This window comes from Zonotrichia albicollis, chromosome 30 (genome assembly GCF_047830755.1).
Source record: "Zonotrichia albicollis isolate bZonAlb1 chromosome 30, bZonAlb1.hap1, whole genome shotgun sequence".
NCBI lineage: Eukaryota > Metazoa > Chordata > Aves > Passeriformes > Passerellidae > Zonotrichia > Zonotrichia albicollis.
The window spans coordinates 2602582-2622898 of record NC_133848.1 but is presented as its reverse complement, the minus strand read 5'-3'; the positions used below and the strand labels follow the sequence as shown (position 1 = coordinate 2622898).

The 20317-nt window shown below is 66.2% G+C and overlaps 2 protein-coding genes across 5 annotated transcripts; both read left to right on the top strand.

Moving 5' to 3' along the window:
- The first annotated feature begins 310 nt into the window (after nucleotides 1-310).
- LOC102068910 (mothers against decapentaplegic homolog 6) lies at nucleotides 311-3956 on the top strand. The gene is made up of 4 exons (XM_014272941.3): nucleotides 311-976; nucleotides 1260-1673; nucleotides 1807-1905; nucleotides 2533-3956. Exons 1-4 carry the CDS (start codon nucleotides 892-894, stop codon nucleotides 3057-3059), a joined length of 1125 nt encoding a protein of 374 aa, XP_014128416.1. The 5' UTR covers nucleotides 311-891; the 3' UTR covers nucleotides 3060-3956.
- A 62-nt stretch (nucleotides 3957-4018) lies between these two features.
- Nucleotides 4019-18876, top strand: ZBTB7B (zinc finger and BTB domain containing 7B). Of its 4 annotated transcripts, none has more exons than XM_074529595.1 (3): nucleotides 4019-4132; nucleotides 14764-15776; nucleotides 17436-18876. In XM_074529595.1, the coding sequence occupies exons 2-3, from the start codon at nucleotides 14773-14775 to the stop codon at nucleotides 17854-17856; spliced, it is 1425 nt and encodes a 474-aa protein (XP_074385696.1). In that variant the 5' UTR covers nucleotides 4019-4132; nucleotides 14764-14772; the 3' UTR covers nucleotides 17857-18876. The 4 variants fall into 4 exon arrangements, with proteins under 4 accessions (XP_074385696.1, XP_074385695.1, XP_074385694.1 ...); XM_074529594.1 differs by lacking the exon at nucleotides 4019-4132 and adding an exon at nucleotides 5366-5518; XM_074529593.1 differs by lacking the exon at nucleotides 4019-4132 and adding an exon at nucleotides 5501-5647.
- Nucleotides 18877-20317: the final 1441 nt, after the last annotated feature.

Below are 20317 nucleotides of genomic sequence, written 5' to 3'. Positions count from 1 at the left end.
TGTCCAAACCTCCTGATCCTAGCCCTGGGAAGCACTAAGGCACTCCAGCACATCCCTTGCCCCTATCCAGGACTGAGGGTCCCCACATCCCTTGGGGCCAAGGGGCAAGAGTGGGGGGCTCTCTGCATCTCCTGCCTGCTCCCCCACTCCTGGCTGTTTCCTGTTTCACTCTGAGGGAAGCAGCTAGAGCAGAATATCTGCAATGGGCCCAGCCTGGCTGGGAGCTCCAGGAAAGGTCGTGGCTGTGGGTCTGCGAGCCCACCCTGCCCCACTGCTGCCTGTGCTGCTGCCTGGTCCCAGCGCGGGGGAAGCTCTGCATGCCCCGTCCTCGGCAGCAGCGCTGGCGCCAGCGTGGCCTCCCTTATCTCGGCGGGAAGTCAGGAGCAGGAAGCCTGGCCCGGCGCGGGATAAGGGTCCCGTTTACATTAGCTCCTTTGTTGTGGAGCAGGCTCCCACCCTCACCCACTGCCCGCGGGGGGGCCCCGGCCAGGTCAGGATCTGAGGAGCAACAGAAACCCTTGTCCAAAATGCCACGAAGGGCTTAGGTGGTCCTTGCAATGATCCATGTGAGGGCACGAGTAGGGATGGGGTCTGCAAAGACTCTGCCTTGTGGTGTCCCCCTGCCCAGATCAGCTCTCAGCTGGACGCTGCCCTGTGCCTGTGCACTGGTGTCTGTGGTAGCTCCTGGCTGCCTTGGTAGCACCGTGCTGGGCATCCCTGAGCACTGCAGCCCACGCATCTTGTGCCATGTCCTGGTGTGGTAGCCCTGATGTGCTGGCCCTGGCGGTGGCTCAGCCCCAGGGCTGGCTGGGATGAGGGAAATCAATGAATTCCCCAAACGGGAAGGTCCGGGGGAGGGGAGAGCACAGGAAAAAGTGCAGGCAGTGACGCATGACGGGCAGAGCAGTGCCGGCCGCCCCGAGAGCACAGCCCCATGCAGTGCCCTGGAGCCTCTCACCCACCTCCACCACCCACCGTGAGTGAGCCCCTCTTCGGCAGAGACCCCTTCCCCAGCCCCATGACAGACAGGGGGTGAGGGGGGAGCGGGTGGCTGCTGTGGGCAGGAGCACAGGCAGGTTCCCCAGCAGTGAGGGTTGGTTTTGGGATCGTGTCTGATGCGACCTTGGGGATGCCAGCAGCAAATCCAGGCAAAGCAGCCTTGCCAGGGATCTGGGTGGACACAGGAAGATGCACAGGGACCCCACTGGAGCCACAGCTCTCTGAGGGCACGGGGGGTGATGCCTGTCTCCGTCCTGCAGGTGGTCCCCACGACCACGGCATGTTCCGTTCGCGCCGAGCCGGGCTGGTGCGGAGGCTGTGGCGGCAGCGCTGTGCAGCAGCCAGCCCCGAGGACGGCCCCGCTGCCCTCAAGCCAGCGGTGCATGCTCTCTTCAAGAAGCTGAAGGATGAGGAGCTGGAGCTGCTGGTGCAGGTGGTTGAGAGCCGGGGTGCCTGGGAGTCCGGCTGCGTTCTGGCACCAAGGGGGGACCCACGAGGGGTCAAACAGGGACTCCCCCCTCAAGTCCTGCTCTGTCGCCTCTTCCGCTGGCCTGACCTCCACCAGTCCCATGAGCTCAAGCACCTCTGCTACTGTGCTGGGGGCCAGGGAGCCTGCGGGGACTTGGCTGGGCTGTGCTGCAACCCCCATCACTTCAGCCGCTTGGCTGTACCTGGTGAGTGCTGGCGGCAACGCTGGAGGCTGCCTCTCCCAGCCAGGCTCTGACCCCTGCTCTCTGGGGCTGCCTCAGGCCTCCAGGGGGGCAGGATGCACTCCCGGCCTCCTATTTCCCTCTCTCTCCTCTGCAGAAACCCCACCACCCCCGTACTTGAAGGCATCCTGTGGTCCCTCCTGGCCAGATGAGCCCCAGCTCATGGAGTTCAGCTACGACGGTGGGGACTGGTGCGGTAAGATGGGCCCAGCACACTGGGAGACACACAGGGCACAGCCCTCTGCCACACCCAGCAGGCAGGAGGGCACTGGGCAGGGCTGAACCCCTGAGTCAGGAGCAGAGATTGGAGGGGACAGAACATGAAAATCAGGGAATGGAGCCAGCAGTCACTCCCAGCAGGAGGAAAAGATTCCGACAGGGGATGAGGGGTTCCTGCTGGGGGAGCGCTCTGGCCCAGACGCCCCCCCGCCACTGAAGCTGCTGTTATTTTTGGCAGCGCCAGGCTCCCTGCTGGAGGAAGCGCTGCCTATGGGGACACACACAATGTGCCTTGACGCACAAAGCCCCAGCTCCTGCCTGGCTGCTGGCCACCAAGGCCACCAGCTGCCACTGCCCCACCTTCCCCTGCACTCAGGGACCAACCCCCCTGACAGCCCTGCCCCAGCCCTTCACCATGGCACTGGGGGACTGGGAACAGCTCCAGAGGCTCACACCCAGCACAGGACTCTGCACTGAGGCATCCCTGGTGCACCACGTCCATCTATCTGTCCTCACACGCCCTCTGTGCCCACTCCCCTTGGCCCTTCCAGCTGCTTGGCTCAGTCACATCCTGCTGGTGACAGCTCTGCTCTTCCCTTGCCAGACACCAGTCTCTCATGGAGCACCATCAAGGACGGCTGTTGGTGCAAACTGGCTTACTGGGAGTACCGGACGCGCGTGGGCCGCCTGTACGCCGTGCACGAGGCGTCGGTGAACGTTTTCTGCGAGCTGCCCTGGGGCAGCGGCTTCTGCCTGGCACAGCTGCCCGCCGCCTACCGCAGCTGCGCTGTGCGCCGGGCACGGGGCAAGATCGGCCGGGGGCTGCAGCTGAGCCAGGAGCCGGGCGGGGTGTGGGCCTACAACCGCAGCGAGCACCCCATCTTCGTCAGCTCGCCCACCCTGAGCCCCCCCGGGCTGCCTGTCCTCAAGGTGCTGCCCGGCTACTCGGCAAAGGTGTTCGATTATGAGTGGGCAGGGGGCACAGGGGGCTGGCAGCTGCCTGGGGAGGGGCCCTGTGACCCCCACAGTATCCGCATCAGCTTTGCCAAGGGTTGGGGACCCTGCTATTCCCGGCAGTTCATCACCTCGTGCCCGTGCTGGCTTGAGGTCCTGCTGAACCAGCCACACTGAGAGTGGAGCTGGTGGGGGGGTGCCAGGGAGGTCCCCCAAAGCAGGTTGACAAGCTGGGGGTCCCTTCTACTGTTCCTCAGCCTGTGTCTTCCAGGGCTGTGTTGTAGCAGAACTGTCCTGGCTCTGGGGACTCTGTGCCTCAGTGCTGCCTGGATGCAGTGCCCCTCTTGCAGGGTTCAGCACCTGCTTCCCCCAGCCATGGGGCTCTCAGTGACACAGGACACTATTTAATATCTTTTTATTATTATTATTATTATTTTAATGTTTAAGTTTATATTAATTTATCTATTTTTGTATAAAAAGCAGAGCATGAGGCAGGAGTCCCCATTGTCAGGGCCAGGCCTGGGGGGTGGCAGCTAGAGCCCGTGGGCACAGGGGGAGCAGGAGAGAAGGGAGGTGAGAGGGAATGAGGAGGAAGGGGAAGCTGTGGGCCTAAGTGTAACTGCAGACAAGGGGAATGGGAGTGAACTGGTACAGCTGGGGGGAGAGGTGAGGCAGGTGAGCACAGCTGGAGTGAGGGGCAGGTTAGAACATCTGGATAGGTGCGGGGCAGGTTAGAACATCTGGATAGGTGCGGGGCAGGTTGGAACATCTGGATAGGTATTGCATAGGTTAGAACATCTGGGTAGGTGTGGGGTAGGTTGGAACATCCGGATAGGTGTGGGGTAAGGTTGGAACATCTGGGTAGGTGCAGGGCAGGTGCAATGGGGGGGACAGGTGAGCACTCCTGGGGTGGGGACAGGTTCAGGGTTACCCAAGCTAGGTCCCAGGCTTCCTTCAACCGTTCTGGCAGCATGGGGGGAGCCCCGAGCAAGCGCAGCCGAGGGGATCCCGGATTGCCCGAGTCGTGTCTGCTGTTTTTAACCTAAATAAAGGGTGCCACGGGCACCAAGAGACCTCCGTGTCCCTCCGCGTATCGGTGCCGCCCACGGGGCTCGGCTCCGGGAGCCAGCAGTGCCCTCTGCAGGCGGCTGCCGCGGGCCGCGATGACCACCCGGTCCTTCCTGCCACGCCGCCGGCCCGGCTGAGCCCGCGGCCCCCGCCCGGCCCCGCTCCTGGCCCCGCCGAGAGAGGTGAGTGCGACCGCACCGTCGGCATCGCCTCGGGGGAAGCGGGGACAGAGAATCACCGGGAGCACAGCCGCGGGCAGCGGCAGAGCGCAGCGGCGATGGCGAACCGTGCCCGAGGGGACGGGCGGGGAGCGATGGAGCCGGGGGTCGGTGGCAGCCGCGGCAAGGGTGAGGTTGTTCTGCGGGTTCCCCTCTCCGCCCCGCGGAAGCCCCGAGCCTGGCGGGCCGGTGCCCCGGACGGGGATGCAGGTGCACGGTCAAAGGGACGGAGCTGGGAAGAGCCAAGCGGGTGGCTGGGCGAGGCACGGGGGCAGGTGCCCGGTACCGGGGCCTGGCGAGAGGGTGGGGGTCTCGTTCTCGGCCCCGGCTCGGTGCCCCGGCGCGGTCCCCCCGCCCACTGACATAACGTCTGCGCGGGGCCGTGTTTGCCTTGGCAGCCCCGGAGCGGCGGTGGCTCCTCACACTTTCCGCTAGCGCCGGGCAGTGGCCGCGCTCGGAGCCAGGCGCGGGGGGGCCGGGGTGAGCCGAGGTGAGCCCCGGGGCCGCCGCTGCCTCCCTGTGAGCCGGCAGCGGCCAAACAGGTTGCGCGGGGCCCGCGCCCAGGCACCTGCGGAGGAGCCACCCCGCGGGGGGCCGCCGCGCCCCGCTCCAGCACCGCCGACAACGGGGGCTGCTCCCTGCGCCGCGCCCCGCCGTGCCACGTTCTCCGTGTCCAGCTCTCCATCCCTCCGTGCCCGCCACTCCAGTATCCCGGTGTCCGCTCCTCGGTGCCCGGTTCCCGAGCTTGGTTCTCCATCCCCCGTACCTCACCCTACGCACGGTTTCCCGTGCCCGGCACTCGAAACTCTCCCTCGGTGCGCACTTCTCGGTTCTTACTCCCCCCCCTCCACCTTCATGCCCGGTTCCCCGCCCCCCCGTGTCCGCGGGGCGGAGCGGGCAGTGCCGTGCCGGCCCCGGCACTCGGCGGCCGCAGCGGGCGGGGCGCGCTCGGCGCCTGGCACCGCACTCGGCGCCGGTGGGGGCCGCGGCGGGGCCGTCCCGTGCTCTCCTGCCCGGGCCGGGGCCCGACCCCCGCCCGATCCCGTTAACCGCCTGTGACTCAGCCGCCCCCCACCCGCGCGCCCCGGTCCCGCGGGCCCGCAAGACCCCCGCCCTCCCGAGGGGGGTGGGGCGGGGCTGATGGGCGGGGCGTTCCACCAATGGGACGCGTGACCGCCGGCGCGCTGCCCAATGAGGGGGCGGGGGCGGGCGCTTCCTGGAGCCCCGGCGGCGGCGGCGGCGGCGGCGGCAGCAGTGGCCGGGGGGCGGGCGGGGCGCGGCGGCGGCAGGTGAAGGCGGAGGCGGGGCCGTGGCTCCGGGACCGGTCTGTGGCTCGGGCGGGGTACGCAGGTGAGCGGCACTGGGTGGGAGCGGACGGACCCACCGGCGAGGGTTGCGCGGAGGTACCGACCCACCGGCAGCGCGATCGGGATCGGGACGGGGACCGGCGCGGCGACCGCTTTTTGCCGCCCGGTTGCGGTGAGTCGCGCTGATTCGGGATGCTGCGGGCAGCGGGTGGGCACGGTTGGCACGCGATCACCGCACGGCCCCTGTGTCCCCGCCCGCCGCCGGAGCCGGTGGACACGTCGCCCGTGGGGCGGGGGGTGTCACTCGTGGGCTGTTCCCGGTCCCTGCGCACGGGGCTGCGGGAAATCGGTGACATCGGCAGGTCCCCGCTGCGTGCCGGGGCGGCTGCCAAGGCTCCGCTGTGCTCCTGTTGCGGTGCTGCTCCATCCAGCCAGGATCCCCCGCAGGTCTCCCACGGGTGACCGGGTGCTGCCACCCCCCCTTCCCAACCCGGTGAGCAGCTTGGCGGCATGCCTGGCGCACCGGGTGGGGACGGCACCGTTGCAGGAGGAAGGCAACTCAAGGAGTCCCTTCTGCACCCATATTGGTAGAGTTGGAAGGTATCCCAGTGTCCCAGCACGTTGTGCCACGCTGGTGAGCCCCGGCCCTGGCACACTGGCAGCAGCAGTGGGTGCCTCTGCTCGGCTGTGCAGTGGTCCCCCGGGATCGGTGTCATGGTAGCACCTGCCAAGCACCGGTGGACTCTGCCCCGTGCGCCCAGCCCTGCCGTACCTGTCCTCGTCCCCCTGGCTGGCTGCCCCCGGCCGCTGTTTGCCCGGGGCGGGGTGCGGTATTTACCCTCCCGCCGGAGCAGATCCACGTCTTGGGCCACAGCCGCCCTCTATCCGTGCCTGCCTTCACTTGCTGAGGGGACACAGCGCCGGTTTTGTCGCGGGGTGAGTCGCATCGTGCCTCAGTTTCCCCCACCACAGCCGGGCTGGCAGGAGCGGGGTCAGCCTGGGATCTCCGGTACTACCGGGAGCACTACTGGGAACACTACCGGGGGCACGCGGCAGCTGCCGCCGCTCAAGGCTTCGGTGGTGATGCTGGTGCTGGGAGGGAGGGACTGAGCTCGGCAACTTAAAAGTGGGTGCACGGAGAAGGGGAAACTGGCACAGCAGAGAGAGCGGGGCAGCGGGGCTAGGGGTGTCTTTGCCGGGCATGGGTGCGGAGGTGCCAGCTGTGTGTCGGGGGGCACATCCGTGTTGGGGTCCGGGGGACCCCCGAGCCCCCCTGGCTGGGCGCGGGCTGCCCCCAGCGCTGCGGGGCTGATCCCGAGGCTGTGGCAGCGCGGCTCTGCCAGCTGCTGCCGTGCACCCTCAGTGCACACGTGGCACGAACGGGACAGGCCCGAGCACACGGGGGCGGGAGGGGCACGGCGGGGCTGCGGCCCCAGCGCGGCCCCCGCTGCACCCCAGCCCTCGAGGGGCGGCTGCTGCCCCGTGCGTGAAGCAGGAACTTCTCCTTCAGGGCAGGCGGCGGATGATGAAACCAGGGAGAAATCTCTCCTGGCAGCAGTGTGGGCTGCTGGCGGGAGCCCCCGGGAGCCTGCGCTCCCCCTGCGCCACCAGCGCTGCCTTCCCATGGTAACTCCACGGCGGGAGCAGGCAGGGTGCCGGTGGGAGCGGCCGCCCCGTCTGGAGGATTGGCGCCCGCCTGGCTCCCCGTGGCAGCACCGGCGTCCCTGACATGCCCCGAGAGCTGCATGTCCACACCCCAGCAAAGCCCCGGGGCGGTCAGAGGACCCGCTGAGGGGCTGGGCTGAGACCCGTCAAACTCGCTTCGTGCCAGGAAGATGGCGCTTGGGTAGCCATGCAGGCAGGGGAGGGAGGCGGTGGTGCCGGGGCTGTGGCCGGTGACCTTCAGTGCACCCGGGCATGCCGTGTGCCCGGGGCTGGGCAGGTCGGTTGGCATGCAGGATGGTGCGGTGGGAGCCATGGTGATTTGTATCCCCAGAGCTTCTGGCATGGTTTGATGGAGCCCTGGGCAGGCAGGGGGACCAGCCCGGGTGAGGGAAAATGAAAGCAGGTGATGCGGAAGGAGAAGTAGGTCAGGCGAGCTCTGGCCTCTCCCGGCAGCCTCGGTTGCACTGCGTGCTCCTCTCTGCCCAGCTGTCTCTGCCATGTCCCCAGGCCCCGTGGGCAGCAGCTGAAGTGGGGAGTGGGTAAGGGGGTCCTGCTGCCAGGCTCACGGTCCCGAGCACGGTGGGTGCCAGGCACTGCCGACACTGAACGCCAGCAGGGTGGAGAATGTGGCTGTGCTGGCTGACATTCATTGGGTACAGAGACACCCCAGCAGTTTTGCTTTGATTCCCCTCCCCTGGGCAACCATCAGGGCTTGGAGCCATAGCAAGGGTGGACAGGAGGATTGCCAGCCCCACTGCAGGACCAAGGAAGAGAAGGGAGGAGACCCTTGTGCCCTGCTGGGGTGGCACAGGGCAGCTGGTGTGGTGTGGACATCACGGCGGGCCCTGGGGCTCCACAGAGGCTGCACTGTGCAGCCCTGGGCATTGCCCTCCCTTGCTGCAGGGCTGCCTGGGGTCTCCTCGGTGTCACTCTGTGGGCTGTGGCGGGCATGGCCTGGCTGTCGGTGCTCTGTGGGCTCGGGGGGGCTCGGGCTGGGGGGGATTAGAATCTCCTGCCCCCCTTCCCTCCCCGGGATCAGCCGTGGGCAGCGGGGAGCTGGCAGCAGGCAGCTGCCGTGGGGGCGGAAGCCGGGCTATTTTGGAGGGTGTGGAGGGGGGGCTGTGGGCTGGCACTGTCCTTGCCAGGTGACCCCACCGGGAGCAGCGCCACCCTGGTGCCAGCATGGAGTGCTGGGGGCACAGCCTGTGCCACTGGGGATGCTCAGTCCCCGGGGTGCTGTGAGGACATGAACCCTGCATGTTGAGTGGGAGGTGCCACCAGCTGGGGGGGCCCCTCGGGGCTGTGCAGCACAGTGGGACCCAGGGGGTCTGGCTGCCCTCCAAGGGGTTCCCGTGACTGTGCTGCGGGGCCAGCAGCTCCAGAGCCAGCTCACCCTGGGGCCAGCCAGCAGGCCCACTGGTAGGTGAGCCTGTCCCAGGCTGGAGGCTGGCAGAGCCTTCCTTCCTTCCTTCCTTCCTTCCTTCCTTCCTTCCTTCCTTCCTTCCTTCCTTCCTTCCTTCCTTCCTTCCTTCCTTCCTTCCTTCCTTCCTTCCGTGCCTCAGCCATTTCCTTGCCACATTGGGAAGGCCAGAGGTGACACACAGAGGCCACATGCCCTTGGCCACATCTGTCCTGGCAGGTCAGGGTGCTGCTGCTCTGTGTGAGGATGTGATGCAGGAGATGGGGTTGCCCATCCTGCCATTGGAAGAGGAGCTGGGATGAGGCCATGTCCCCTCACTGGTGACACAGGTCAGGGTGCCACTGGGCAAGGGATGGATGGACGGACTCACAGAGGTTAGCCCATCTTCCCCAAAGGCCAGCACCTCCCCACCTGCCCCCCCAGCCCAATGCCCCCCAGCCAGGGCGAGCAGCAGTTTGTGGCCAGCGCCCGGGTGGTTGCAACACCCCCAGGGTGGGGGGGCCACGGTGACTCACCCCATCCTGGCCACCAGCAGGAACCCTGACTCAGGGCTGCGTGCCCATGCTGTGTCGTGCCCCTCCCTGCCCGCCTCGCCCACCTTATCTCCCGCCCTTAGCACCTGGCACACCTGGGCCAGGGGGGACTGGCGCCATTCCCCTCCTTTATGGGGAACAAAGGGCAGGGGAAGGGTTGGCAGCAGGTGCCACAGCCCTCCTCCTTCCCTCCTGTCCTCCCTCCCTCTCATGGACGCTGGCCAGGGCTGTGCCCTGTTTTGTGCCCCCCTCTGGGGCAGCCTGGAGCGTTGTGGCAGTGCAGAGGGCAGTGCTGCCCACAGCCCTGTGCTGGCTGTGTGCTGCCTGCACTCCACAGCTGGCTACTGCTCAGCACAGGGGTGGCACAGTGGGATACCATGGAGGGCATGCTGGTGATGCCCCTCTGCCCGTCTCCACTGCCTGCCCAGGGGCTCTTGCACAACCCAGCTCCTTCCGTCAGCACTGCTGGGGCTGAGCCCTTTGCTGTCCCACTGCTTTGCTGTGGGGCTCTTCCCCTTTCTGCCTGGCCTGCTGCACACATCCCCAGCTCTGGGGCCTGCCGGGCCATGCCAGGCTGCCACAGTGCCGGTGCCCCTGACCGGTCTGGCGTGGGTTGCCTGGGCGGGTGCCGGTGCTGGTGGTGGGGTGTGGGGCGAGCTCTCTGGGCTGCTAATTGCTGTTTAGCTGGGGACACCGAGGGTGTAATTATGGGGGCATTGCATGAATGTGCAGCCTGGCCTGGGGAGCCCACGAGTGCCCCTGCGCAGGGGGTCAGGCAGCATAGCCCAGCTGGGCCGTCACTGCTCCCCACGTTCCCCATGGGGATCTCGGGAACCTGCTCCAAGGGGAGAGCAGGACAGGAATCCATAGGGCCGGGGGGTGGCTCCAGGGCTGGCCGGGCAGGCTGCAGCATGCTGTACCCAGCCCTGCCCTGCTGCCGCTGAGCACAGGCGCCCTGGCAGCCTGGCTGGGCTGGCCATGGCCAGTGGCGAGCACCCAGCGCCCTGCCTTGGGGCACACGAGGAGGTGAGGAGGGCCTGGCTGATGTGCCACGGTATGGAGGGGCAGGGGCAGACGGCATGGAGACCTTGTTAGAGGTGGGGAAGGCGTGTTTAAGGTACAAGTGCCTGTCCTAGCAGCGCTGGGGATTTTCTCCCGTGGGAGTGGGCCGGGGATGCCCCCTGCCCCGTTCCGGGTTGGCGCCCCACGGCGCAGCAGCGCCGGCCGCAAAGAGTTAATGCCGTGTGTGTTCTGGGAAGCGGGGCTGGGAGGTGCGTGACCCGGGGTGTGGGCGTCGACTCCTTTTGAGGTGGGATCCTGAGCTCAAGTGCAGCGGGGAGCGGGGCCAAGTTCACACAGCACCAGCACCCTGCCTTCCCCTCCCTGCCACTCGCGGGCCGCCAGCGGGGCCGCCACGAGCGCGGAGCCACGCCGGGACACGGGGCAGGTGAGCCACGCACCCACCCTGCCATCACTGCTGCTGGGTGGATGCCAGGGTGGTGGGGACCCAGTGTGGCACTGGGAGATCTGGGCCAGCTGCCTCACAGCAGCAGGCTGTGGGACGTTGGTGTTGCCTGAGCCCTACGCTGCCCTCACTGCTGATGGGACGAGTGGCGAGATCTGGGTCACTTTGGTTTGGCAGAGCAAGGCCCACACCCTAGAGTGGCAATGCCAGGCAGCTGGACGTGGCAGTGGGGTGGGTTTTGGCGGCAGGAGGTGGCCAGGATGCCAGCACAGTGCCAGCAGGCTGGGTGGGTGAGATGGGGACTTTGCTCCTCTTTCCCTGCTACAAATGCCAGGAACAGCTCTGGCAACACCACCGGCCCTGCTGCACCGTGGCAGGGATGCCCTGTGCCCAGCTTCCGTGGCAGCTGCCGTGCCAGGCTGGCACTGGCCCCAGGTGCAGTGCTGGCTGGGCACTGAGGCAGCCCTGTGCCAGGGTGCTCAGCCCCCTCTCAGTGCTGGTGGCTGTCCCTGGGAGCTCTGGGTGAGCTGGGCAGTGTCAGGGGGCCTCAGCAGCGCCATGGGGCTCACTCTCAGCGCTATGGGGTGGGGGACTGTTTATCCTCTTTCATCTCCAAACCATTTCCTTTTGTCTCTACTTGTTCTTTTCTTCTTTCAAAGAGCACTGCTGCTCTCCCCACTTCCTCCAGCATTGGGACCCTCAGCATGTGCTGTTTACAGGGTCACCAGCTGAGCCAGACCCCGGCACCACCTTCCCTGCTGGGCAGACAGAGGGGCTGCTCAGCCCTACACCACTCTCCATCCACACTGTGGCCATCAGCACCAGGGCCACTGCTGCTCCCAGCTGGCTTCAGGCAGCAGCAGGGTGGGGGGCTTGCACAGCCTGGACCCCTGGGTCCACGTCCTGGATCCCAAATGGTAAAGGGCCCCACGGGGTGAGGGGCCAGGGCAGCTCCGCGCTGCGCTCCCCTTCCGGGGTGACTCATTCTCCCCATGGGGCTGTGAAGTCCCTCGACAGCATTTGTGACTCTTGGGACCGAAAGCAGGGGCTCCTGGCAGCAGCCCATGGTGGGGACTGTGCTCCCTGGGACCTCTGCTCTCCTTCTCTCCTTCCCCATGTTGGGAGATCCCCCCTGGACACCCCTTTCCACCTCCCACCATCCCCAAGCCGGGCCCAGTGCACTGTGCCCTCACCCAGGTGCCATCCCTGCTTGGTGGCATGGCACACAAGCAGGAGGGGCACTGCAGGGACCCCAGCCCGCTGCCCATGGCCCTGCCTGGGTGCCTGGACCCCTCTCACAGAGGAGCTGGCACATGGGTGGAGCCTGGCCGTGGTTGTCCCAGGCAGACTGGGCTGGCACAGGGATGTCAGGGTGACCTGGGCAGACATTGTTCCTGCTGCCACCCGCCCTGCATGGCAGCCAGCTCAGCACGGGGAGCAACTCCCCCTTTCCTTTCCTCAGTTCAGCCAAAATGTGCCCAGCCACAGCGCTGAAGTGACCGAGGGAGCGCTGGCATGGCCAGGCCATGGGCATCACCACCTGTGTCCTCCAGCCATCACCTCCAGCAGCAGCCTGGGAATGCTGGGGGCCTGGGGGCGGCTCCTGTCCCCTCACACCTCATCCTCTGCCATTTCCTTATCACTGCGGTGATCTCCTCGACGGCAGCAGCCGCTCAGCATGTGACTTCTTCGCTCCAGTGAGGAGGATGTGCGGGGGGGTGGGGGTGTCAGCAAAGGAGCCATAAAGGGGCGGTTTGGGGCCATGGAAAATCCCCCTCCTGCCCGCCCGCCGCCGCCTCGCCCCCAGCCTGCCCCACAGCCCTGCAGCTCTGTCTGGTGGCACCGAGTCCCGTGGGGTCCCAGCTGCCTTAGCAGAGCTCTGCTGGTGATTTCTGTGACATTGGCAGCGCTGAGGCTGTGTCCATCTGCGCTGGGACATGGTGAGGGCAGTGCCAGTCCCTCAGAGCACCTGCTGGGATATGGGGGTCTCAGCTGCTGTCCTTTGCCCAGACACCCCCAGTGGGTGCCATCAGTCTTGTGAGTGCCCTGTGCCCAGGTTTCTTGTGGGGATCAGGGCAGAAGGGAGGCTGTCCTGGTGCCATCACTGGGGGAGGCAGTGTTGGAGGACACACTGCCACCCCATCCTGTGATGATTTCCTGTGACAGTCCTGGGGGGTCCGTGGGGCTCTGGCCCACCCACGGCAGGTGCCCCATCCGTGTCATCCCTCTCCAGCTGCCCAAGCTGTGGCATGGGATATTTACCCCCCTGCTTAATCCTGCCCCTGCAGCTAATCCTGCCTAATCCCACCGGGGGCTGTCACTGCCTGTTGGCTCCGGGGGCCCTGATGGTTTAATCACCCCTAATCCGATCACCCCCACCTCGGCAGGCAGAGGGGACCTCAACCAGCGCCGGGATGGGCTCCTGCCAGCCAGGGGGGCTTGGCCGTGGCTGCTGGCGCCAGCATCCCAGGCGGTCGGCACTGCTGGCTCCCGGTTTCAGGGGCGGCTGCCGCCTGCCCTGCCGGTCGGGCCTGCTCGGCAGCGGCTGGGGCGGCTCCGCAGCCGGTTGCTCCGGGGCCGTTCCCAGCTGCCTGCCGAGGCAGCCCCAGCTGGCGGCCGCCCAAGCGCAGGGAGCGGCCGGCTTGGGGATGGGCCCCTGTGCCGGGGGCCGTCGCCCGCGCCGCCCCTCCATGGGCAAGAGGGGGCACGTCCCCCACGCCCGCCTGCCGACGGCACAGTGTGGTTTGGCACGGCCCGGTGGGCCTGGCGTGGCTCGGCATTGCCTGGCATGGCTGGCGATGGCCGGTGCCACATGCTGCTGTCCACCATGGCACAACTCGAGAGGTGGTACCCGCCTCTGCCTCCCCCAGGCTCTTGTTGGAATGGGCTCCCATTCCACTGTCACGCAGCAGTGCCAGCACAGTGTGGTTTGGCACAGCCCGGTGGGTTTGGGGTGGATGGGCCTGACTTGGTTCGGTGTTGCCTGGCATGGCTTGGCCATGCCCAATGCCACATGCTGCTGTCACTCAGCACTGCCTGGCTGGCTGCAAGGGCCATAGCTGGGCACGGTGTCACAGGGCAGGTTGCAGCCCTGGAGCTGCCTCTGCTGCCTGCAGGTCGTGAGGGTCATGGGCTCCCCCTTCCCATCTGTGCTGGCTACACGGGCCATAGCTGGGCATGGTATCTATCACAGGGCAGGGCAGGTTACAGCTCTGGGGCTGCCACTGCTGCCTGCACCCTGCCTGCAGGTTGTGAGGGTCACGGGCTCCCCTTTCCCACCTGTGCTGGCCGCACAGGAGCACGTGTGTCCCTGGTGGTGCACCATGGGCACCACAGTGGGAGTGTGAGCCATGCTGGGTTTAGGGCTGAGGCCAGGCTCTGCCAGCTGCAGCGTGGGAAAGGCCTGACTGGCGCAGGCTGGGCTTGGCTGGGCGAGGAGTGGCCCCGGGCTGGGGCACAGGGGGGAGGGAGGGAGGGGGCCCAGTCCCGACCAGGAGCGGGGGCAGGAACCGGTGGCACAGGTGCTGATCCTAATCTGCCGTGGCAGGAAGTGTGGCCCCTGTTCCCAGCCCAGCTGGGCTCCACGGGGCGGCCCCCTGGCCCTCGGGCTGCTCTTCCCAGCGCTCGCCCGCCCACCATGCCTCTGCCAGCGAGGCCCGTGTTCCCAGGACGGGGCTGCTGGGAGCCAGAGGCTGTGCTGGGCCATGGCGGTGGGCTGGGGGGGATTGTGGGTGGGCTGGCACAGGAAACGCTGCACCTCGCTGCTGTTCAAAGGCACCACGCTGAGATTTCTCCCTTTGCTGTGGCGGCGCGGGCGGCTGGGTGCTGGTGGTAGTGGAGGAAGCGTGGAGGCCTGTGGTGGGGGGCCTGTGGTGGGGGGCCCACACCCACCAACCTCTGCACAGCATGGAGGGAACTGAGCACAGACCCTGGGCCCCAAACCTGCCCCAGTTCGTGTCCCACTGAAACCCCAGTGCCACCCAGCGTGTACAGGCAGCGTTCCTTGTGCCCTGGCTTCATGGCAGCAGTGCTCCAGCTGCAGCTTCTTCCAAGTGCTCTCTCCCAGCTTGTTCCTCTGTCAGTACAGGCAGCGTTCCTTGTGCCCTGGCTTCATGGCAGCAACACTCCAGCTGCAGTGTTTCTTCCAAGTGCTCTCTCCCAGCTTGTTCCTCTGTCAGTCAAGCAGCATCCTGTCCTTCCCGCAGGTGAGGACGATGGCCAGCCCAGAGGACGACCTCATCGGCATCCCCTTCCCTGAGCACAGCAGCGAGCTGCTGAGCTGCCTGAACGAGCAGCGGCAGCTGGGGCTGCTCTGCGATGTCACCATCAAGACGCAGGGGCTGGAGTACCGCACCCACCGTGCCGTCCTGGCTGCCTCCAGCCGCTATTTCAAGAAGCTCTTCGCCGGGCCGGGGCCGGGCCAGGAGGTCTGCGAGCTGGACTTTGTGGGGCCGGAGGCACTGGGCGCTCTGCTGGAGTTCGCGTACACGGCCACGCTGACCATCAGCAGCGCCAACATGGGCGAGGTGCTGCGCGCTGCCCGGCTGCTGGAGATCCCCTGTGTCATCGCTGCCTGCGTGGAGATCCTGCAGGGCAGCGGCCTGGAGGCGCCCGGCCCCGATGACGGCGACTGCGAACGCGCCCGCCGCTACCTGGAGGCTTTCTCCAGCCTCCCCGAGGGTGAGGTGCCTGCCCCGCCGCCCCCCCGCCCCACCCCGCGCCGCAGCAAGAAGACCCGCAAGTTCCTGCAAGCCCGCGGTGCCCAGCTCAACAACCACGCCGCCGAGGAGCCGCCGCCCGCAGCTGAGGCCGAAGGCTCCGGCAGCCCCCCGCCGCCCTCCCAGCTGCCCTCACCCCCTCTGCCCGAGGGGCTCTCCCTGCCCTACGACAGCTTTGAGCTGCCTGAGGAAGAGGAGCTGCCCCCACACTCCTTCCCCTTCCCCTACCAGCCCCCCTTGTCCCCTGAGGAGGCACCTTCTGATGAGGATGCCATTGACCCCGACCTGATGGCGTACCTGAGCTCACTGCACCACGAGTCGCTGGCGCCCGGGCTGGACAGCCCCGACAAGCTGGTGAGGAAGAGGCGCTCGCAGATGCCCCAGGAGTGCCCAGTGTGCCACAAGGTCATCCACGGTGCTGGCAAGCTGCCCCGCCACATGCGCACGCACACGGGCGAGAAACCCTTCGCCTGCCAGGTCTGCGGGGTCCGGTTCACACGGTGAGTGCCCCTGGATGGGCTCTGCCTGCCTGAGGTGTGCCAAAGGGCATCCCCTATGGCACCTCCATCCCGTGCCAGTCCTACCAGGGGTTTTCTGCATCCCCTGAGTGCCGCTGGATGGGCTTTCCCTGCCTGACGTGTGCCAAATGACATCCCCTATGGCACCACCCCCCTGTGCTAGTCCTACTGGGGCCTGGCCACAGGCCTGGCATGGTTCATGGGGTTTTCTGCATCCCCTGAGTGCTGCCAGATCACACTGATGGCACACTGCACAGCACCCCTCTGCCAGTGCTGCCAGTGGGGTGCACATTCAGAGCGTCTTCTGCATCCTGTGAGTGCTCTGGACACCAACACAGGTACCCAGTGGCATCCTCCTGGTTTGCAATTGCAAACCCCTGTAAGTTGTGTTGTGGTGCAGTGGGGTTATGGGGCTTTCTGCACCTCATGAGTGCTGCTGGGCTGACCTGAGGTACCCAGGAGCATCCCTGGTGGTGTTCCTCTGCCATAGCTGCTGGTGAAGTCAGGTCAATGGGGTGTTCTGCACTCTGTGAGTGCTGCCAGATCACCCAAGGCCTGATACCTGATGGCACCCATAGCACCTCATCTCTCATGGTTGTGGTGCAGGTCCAGGGGAGTCTTCTGCTCTAAGTAAGCACTGCCAGGGCAGCCTGGGGCAGCATCCCCCCTGCCAGCAGCGGGCTGCATCTCAGCCATGCAGCCGTGCAATGGTCCAGAGCCCTGTGCCCCACAGCGCACCCAGAGCCCTGTGCCCTGCAGAGCATCCAGAGCCCTGTGCCCCACAGAGCCTGCACGGCCCTGTGCCCCACAGAGCCTCCAGAGCCCTGTGCCTTGCAGAGCATCCAGAGCCCTGTGCCCCACAGAGCATCCAGAACCCTGGGCCCATAGAGCCTCCAGAGCCCTGTGCCTTGCAGAGCATCCAGAGCCCTGTGCCCCACAGAGCCTGCACGGCCCTGTGCCCCACAGAGCCTCCAGAGCCCTGTGCCTTGCAGAGCATCCAGAGCCCTGTGCCCCACAGAGCCTCCAGAGCCCTGTGCCCCACAGAGCCTCCAGAGCCCTGTGCCTTGCAGAGCATCCAGAGCCCTGTGCCCCGCAGAGCATCCAGAGCTCTGTGCCCCACAGAGCACCCAGAGCCCTGTGCCCACAGCGCACTCAGAGCCCTGTGCCCCACAGAGCCTCCAGAGCCCTGTGCCCCACAGAGCACCCACAGCCCTGTGCCCCACAGAGCCTCCAGAGCCCTGTGCCCCACAGAGCCTGCACAGCTCTGTGCCCCACAGAGCCTCCAGAGCTCTGTGCCCCACAGAGCACCCACAGCCCTGTGCCCTACAGAGCACCCACAGCCCTGTGCCCCACAGCGCACCCAGAGCTCTGTGCCCCACAGAGTCTGCACAGTCCTGTGCCCCACAGAGCCTCCAGAGCCCTGTGCCCCACAGAGCACCTACAGCCCTGTGCCCCACAGAGCACCCAGAACCCTGTGCCCTACAGAGCACCCACAGCCCTGTGCCCCACAGAGCCTTCAGAGCCCTGTGCCCCACAGAGCACCCCTGCTCTCGGGATTCCAGCACCATTCCCCTCCCCCTGGTGGTTGGATGCCATGTTGGCTCCTCAACGCCATAGTCTCCCTGTCTGTCCCACCTCCAGGAACGACAAACTGAAGATCCACATGCGGAAGCACACGGGTGAGCGGCCCTACTCCTGCCAGCACTGCAGCGCCCGCTTCCTGCACAGCTACGACCTGAAGAACCACATGCACCTGCACACGGGCGCCCGGCCCTACGAGTGCTACCTCTGCCACAAGGCCTTCGCCAAGGACGACCACCTCCAGCGGCACCTGAAGGGCCAGAACTGCCTGGAGGTGCGGACGCGCCGCCGCCGCCGCGACGAGCCGGCCCCGCCGCCCACCGGGCCCGCAGGCCTCGACCTCTCCAACGGGCGCCTGGAGGGGCTGCGCCTCTCCATTGCCCGCTACTGGGCTCCAGGGCAGCCCGAGGAGGAGGAAGAGGAGCAGGAGGGTGAGGAAGGGCCGCAGCCGGACGGCACCGTGCCGGTGGAGACGGCGTAGGGGCGATGCGACGGCGGCAGGTGTCGTGGCGTTCCATGCCGAGCTGTGCCGTGCCCACTGGGGTTTCTGTTCCTGTTTTTCCCGTCACGGTTCATTCCTAGTTATGCAAAGGGGGAAAATCCCCTCGGCCGATTTGCACAAGGGGGTGGGGGGCCCCTATCATCCCCCCCCACCACCGTGCCCGGGCCCACCTGGTCATGCCCAGGGCGGGTGATGATGGGGTATCGGGACTTGGATGTCCCCCCCACCAAACCCCTCGTGGGTGCCAGGACCGGGCAGGGGCACCCATGGACCAAGGCCCCCCCCCAGGTGGGGAGAGCCCCCCCATCCTCCCCAGTGGGGGGGGGGCACTGCCCTACGCTGTGCATAGCTTGTCCCCACCTCCCCACTCCGAGCAGCCCCCCCCCCGGCGAGCCCCCCTCGCCCCTGCACTCCTGGCTGCTTTCTCTTGGTTGCACTATTCGGGTGAGCCCACCTGGGTGCGGGGCAGCCCCGGCCCCCCCCGGACCCTTTTCCCCTTCCGAAATCCCCCCGGCCCTGTGGGACCCCCTCCTTTTCCCTGGGGTGGCCGGGCCCCCACGGTCACCCCTCTGTCCTTTGCACATGCCCCCCGCAGGGCGCAGCCTCCCCGGGGGTGGAGGGGACCGGCACTATTTGTCTACAAATAAGAGTTTTATCTATATTTAAAAAAAGATGATGTAATATATTCCCCCCCAGAGCCCCTCCGCTGCCAACCACCAGCGCTGCCCGGCCCCCACGTGTGCCATGGGGTGCCCGCAGGGGTGATGGGGCCGGGGGGGCTCTGCTCCCGTCATGGCTTTAAAGTGCCTTATGGTGAACTTGAACCTTTTTCGGCTACTTGAACCTCTCTGGTGTCAGGAACCAAACAAAAACCATGGGCGGGCGGCCCCCGCCCCGCCGGGCCGCCTCTGCCTGTCTGTATGTCTGTGTTTTGTTTTTGTTTTGTTTTGTTTTTTTTTTTAAACGAAGGCTGCTTGGTAATAAACGGAGAAGCAGGGACTTCCCCCGCGTCCAGCTGTCTGTCCATTCTGCATATTCTGCATCTTGGGGCTCGGGGCACTGTGGGGCTGGGGACGGGGATGGGGATTGGGTTGGACACCGTGTGTGGGGAGCGACACACCGAGGGGTGGGAGTCACCATGGGGCTGGGGGCACCACAGGGGTGGGATCGGGGACACCATAAAGGCTGGGGACAGGGATGTGTAGGGGCTGCAGGCACAGTGGGCATGGAGATGGTGGCACCAAGGTGCTGGAGATGGGGCTGGGGGCATTGAGAGGCTGGGGCCACAGCAGGGATGGAGCCGGGGCAGCAAGGAGCTGGGGTATCACAAGGTCAGGACCATCCTGGAATGGTGGATGCCAACTCAGAGTACCAGGACTCAGGTGCCTTGAGGTCCAGGTGATTTATTCACCAGCCCTTCCCCACCCAGTGGCTCTCAGCTTCTGCTGCACTGGTGGGGCTGGCTCCAGGCACACCCCAGCACCTGGACCCGAGGTTTTGCTGCCCCATGGCACTGTCCTGCTTTCACTGGGCCCTTGCCCTCTTTTTCACTGTTTTTGGCCTGCTGCTGGTAGCTGGAGTCTTCCTGGGAGATTGGAGTGCAGCGTTGGCATCCAGCATCCCCAGTGCTGGGGAGCACAAGGGGCATTGCCACCCCACAGCCAGCCCTCACCTGCAGAGCAATCTGCTCTTGTTGACCCCACTGCTGCCCACATCCCTCTCCTCACTCTTTTCCACCTCCTCCAGCTGGGCTCACAGCTGGGCAGCTGTTCTGGAGGGGACCCTCCAGCCCCTGATGATGTCCTTGATGTGCTGCAGCCGCTGCCCTCGCACAACCAGCCCCAGCCCTGCTGTCTCCTCATCACTGGAGTCCCTGCAGGGCACAGAGGGCAGGGCTGAGCTGCAGCTCCCCCTCTCACACCCCCTGCAGCCCCCCAGGCTCGGGTGGGCTCCCAGCACCCCTCTGCTCACAGCTCCTCATCCCCAGAGTCCGGGTAGCTCAGCGGGGCCATGCACACGGAGCAGATATTATTCAGGGTTCTGTAGCAGCCACTGCAATACAGCCCTGTGGAAAATGGGGATGTCAGGGTGGAATTTTCTAATTTTCTGGGGAAGGGGTCCCCAGGCTGTGGGGGCTCCTACCTTTGCAGCTGGGAGTGATGCAGGTGCTGAAACCTGGCTGCTCCACAGGTCAGGCAACTAGATGCCCAAGAATTGGTGGGGGGCAGGAGACTTGTGGGCACAGGGCGATGCTCTGTGGGTCAATGCCATCCTGGGGGTCCTTGACACAGACCCTCAGAGATACCACTCATCTCTTCCATCCCACCAAGGCTAACTTACCTATATCCACAAATCAGCTGCATCCACATACAGTTTTTACCTGGTTCCTGTAAAGGTTCATCCCTTAAATCTTGGCATCTTGACTGCTCCACAGTGTACA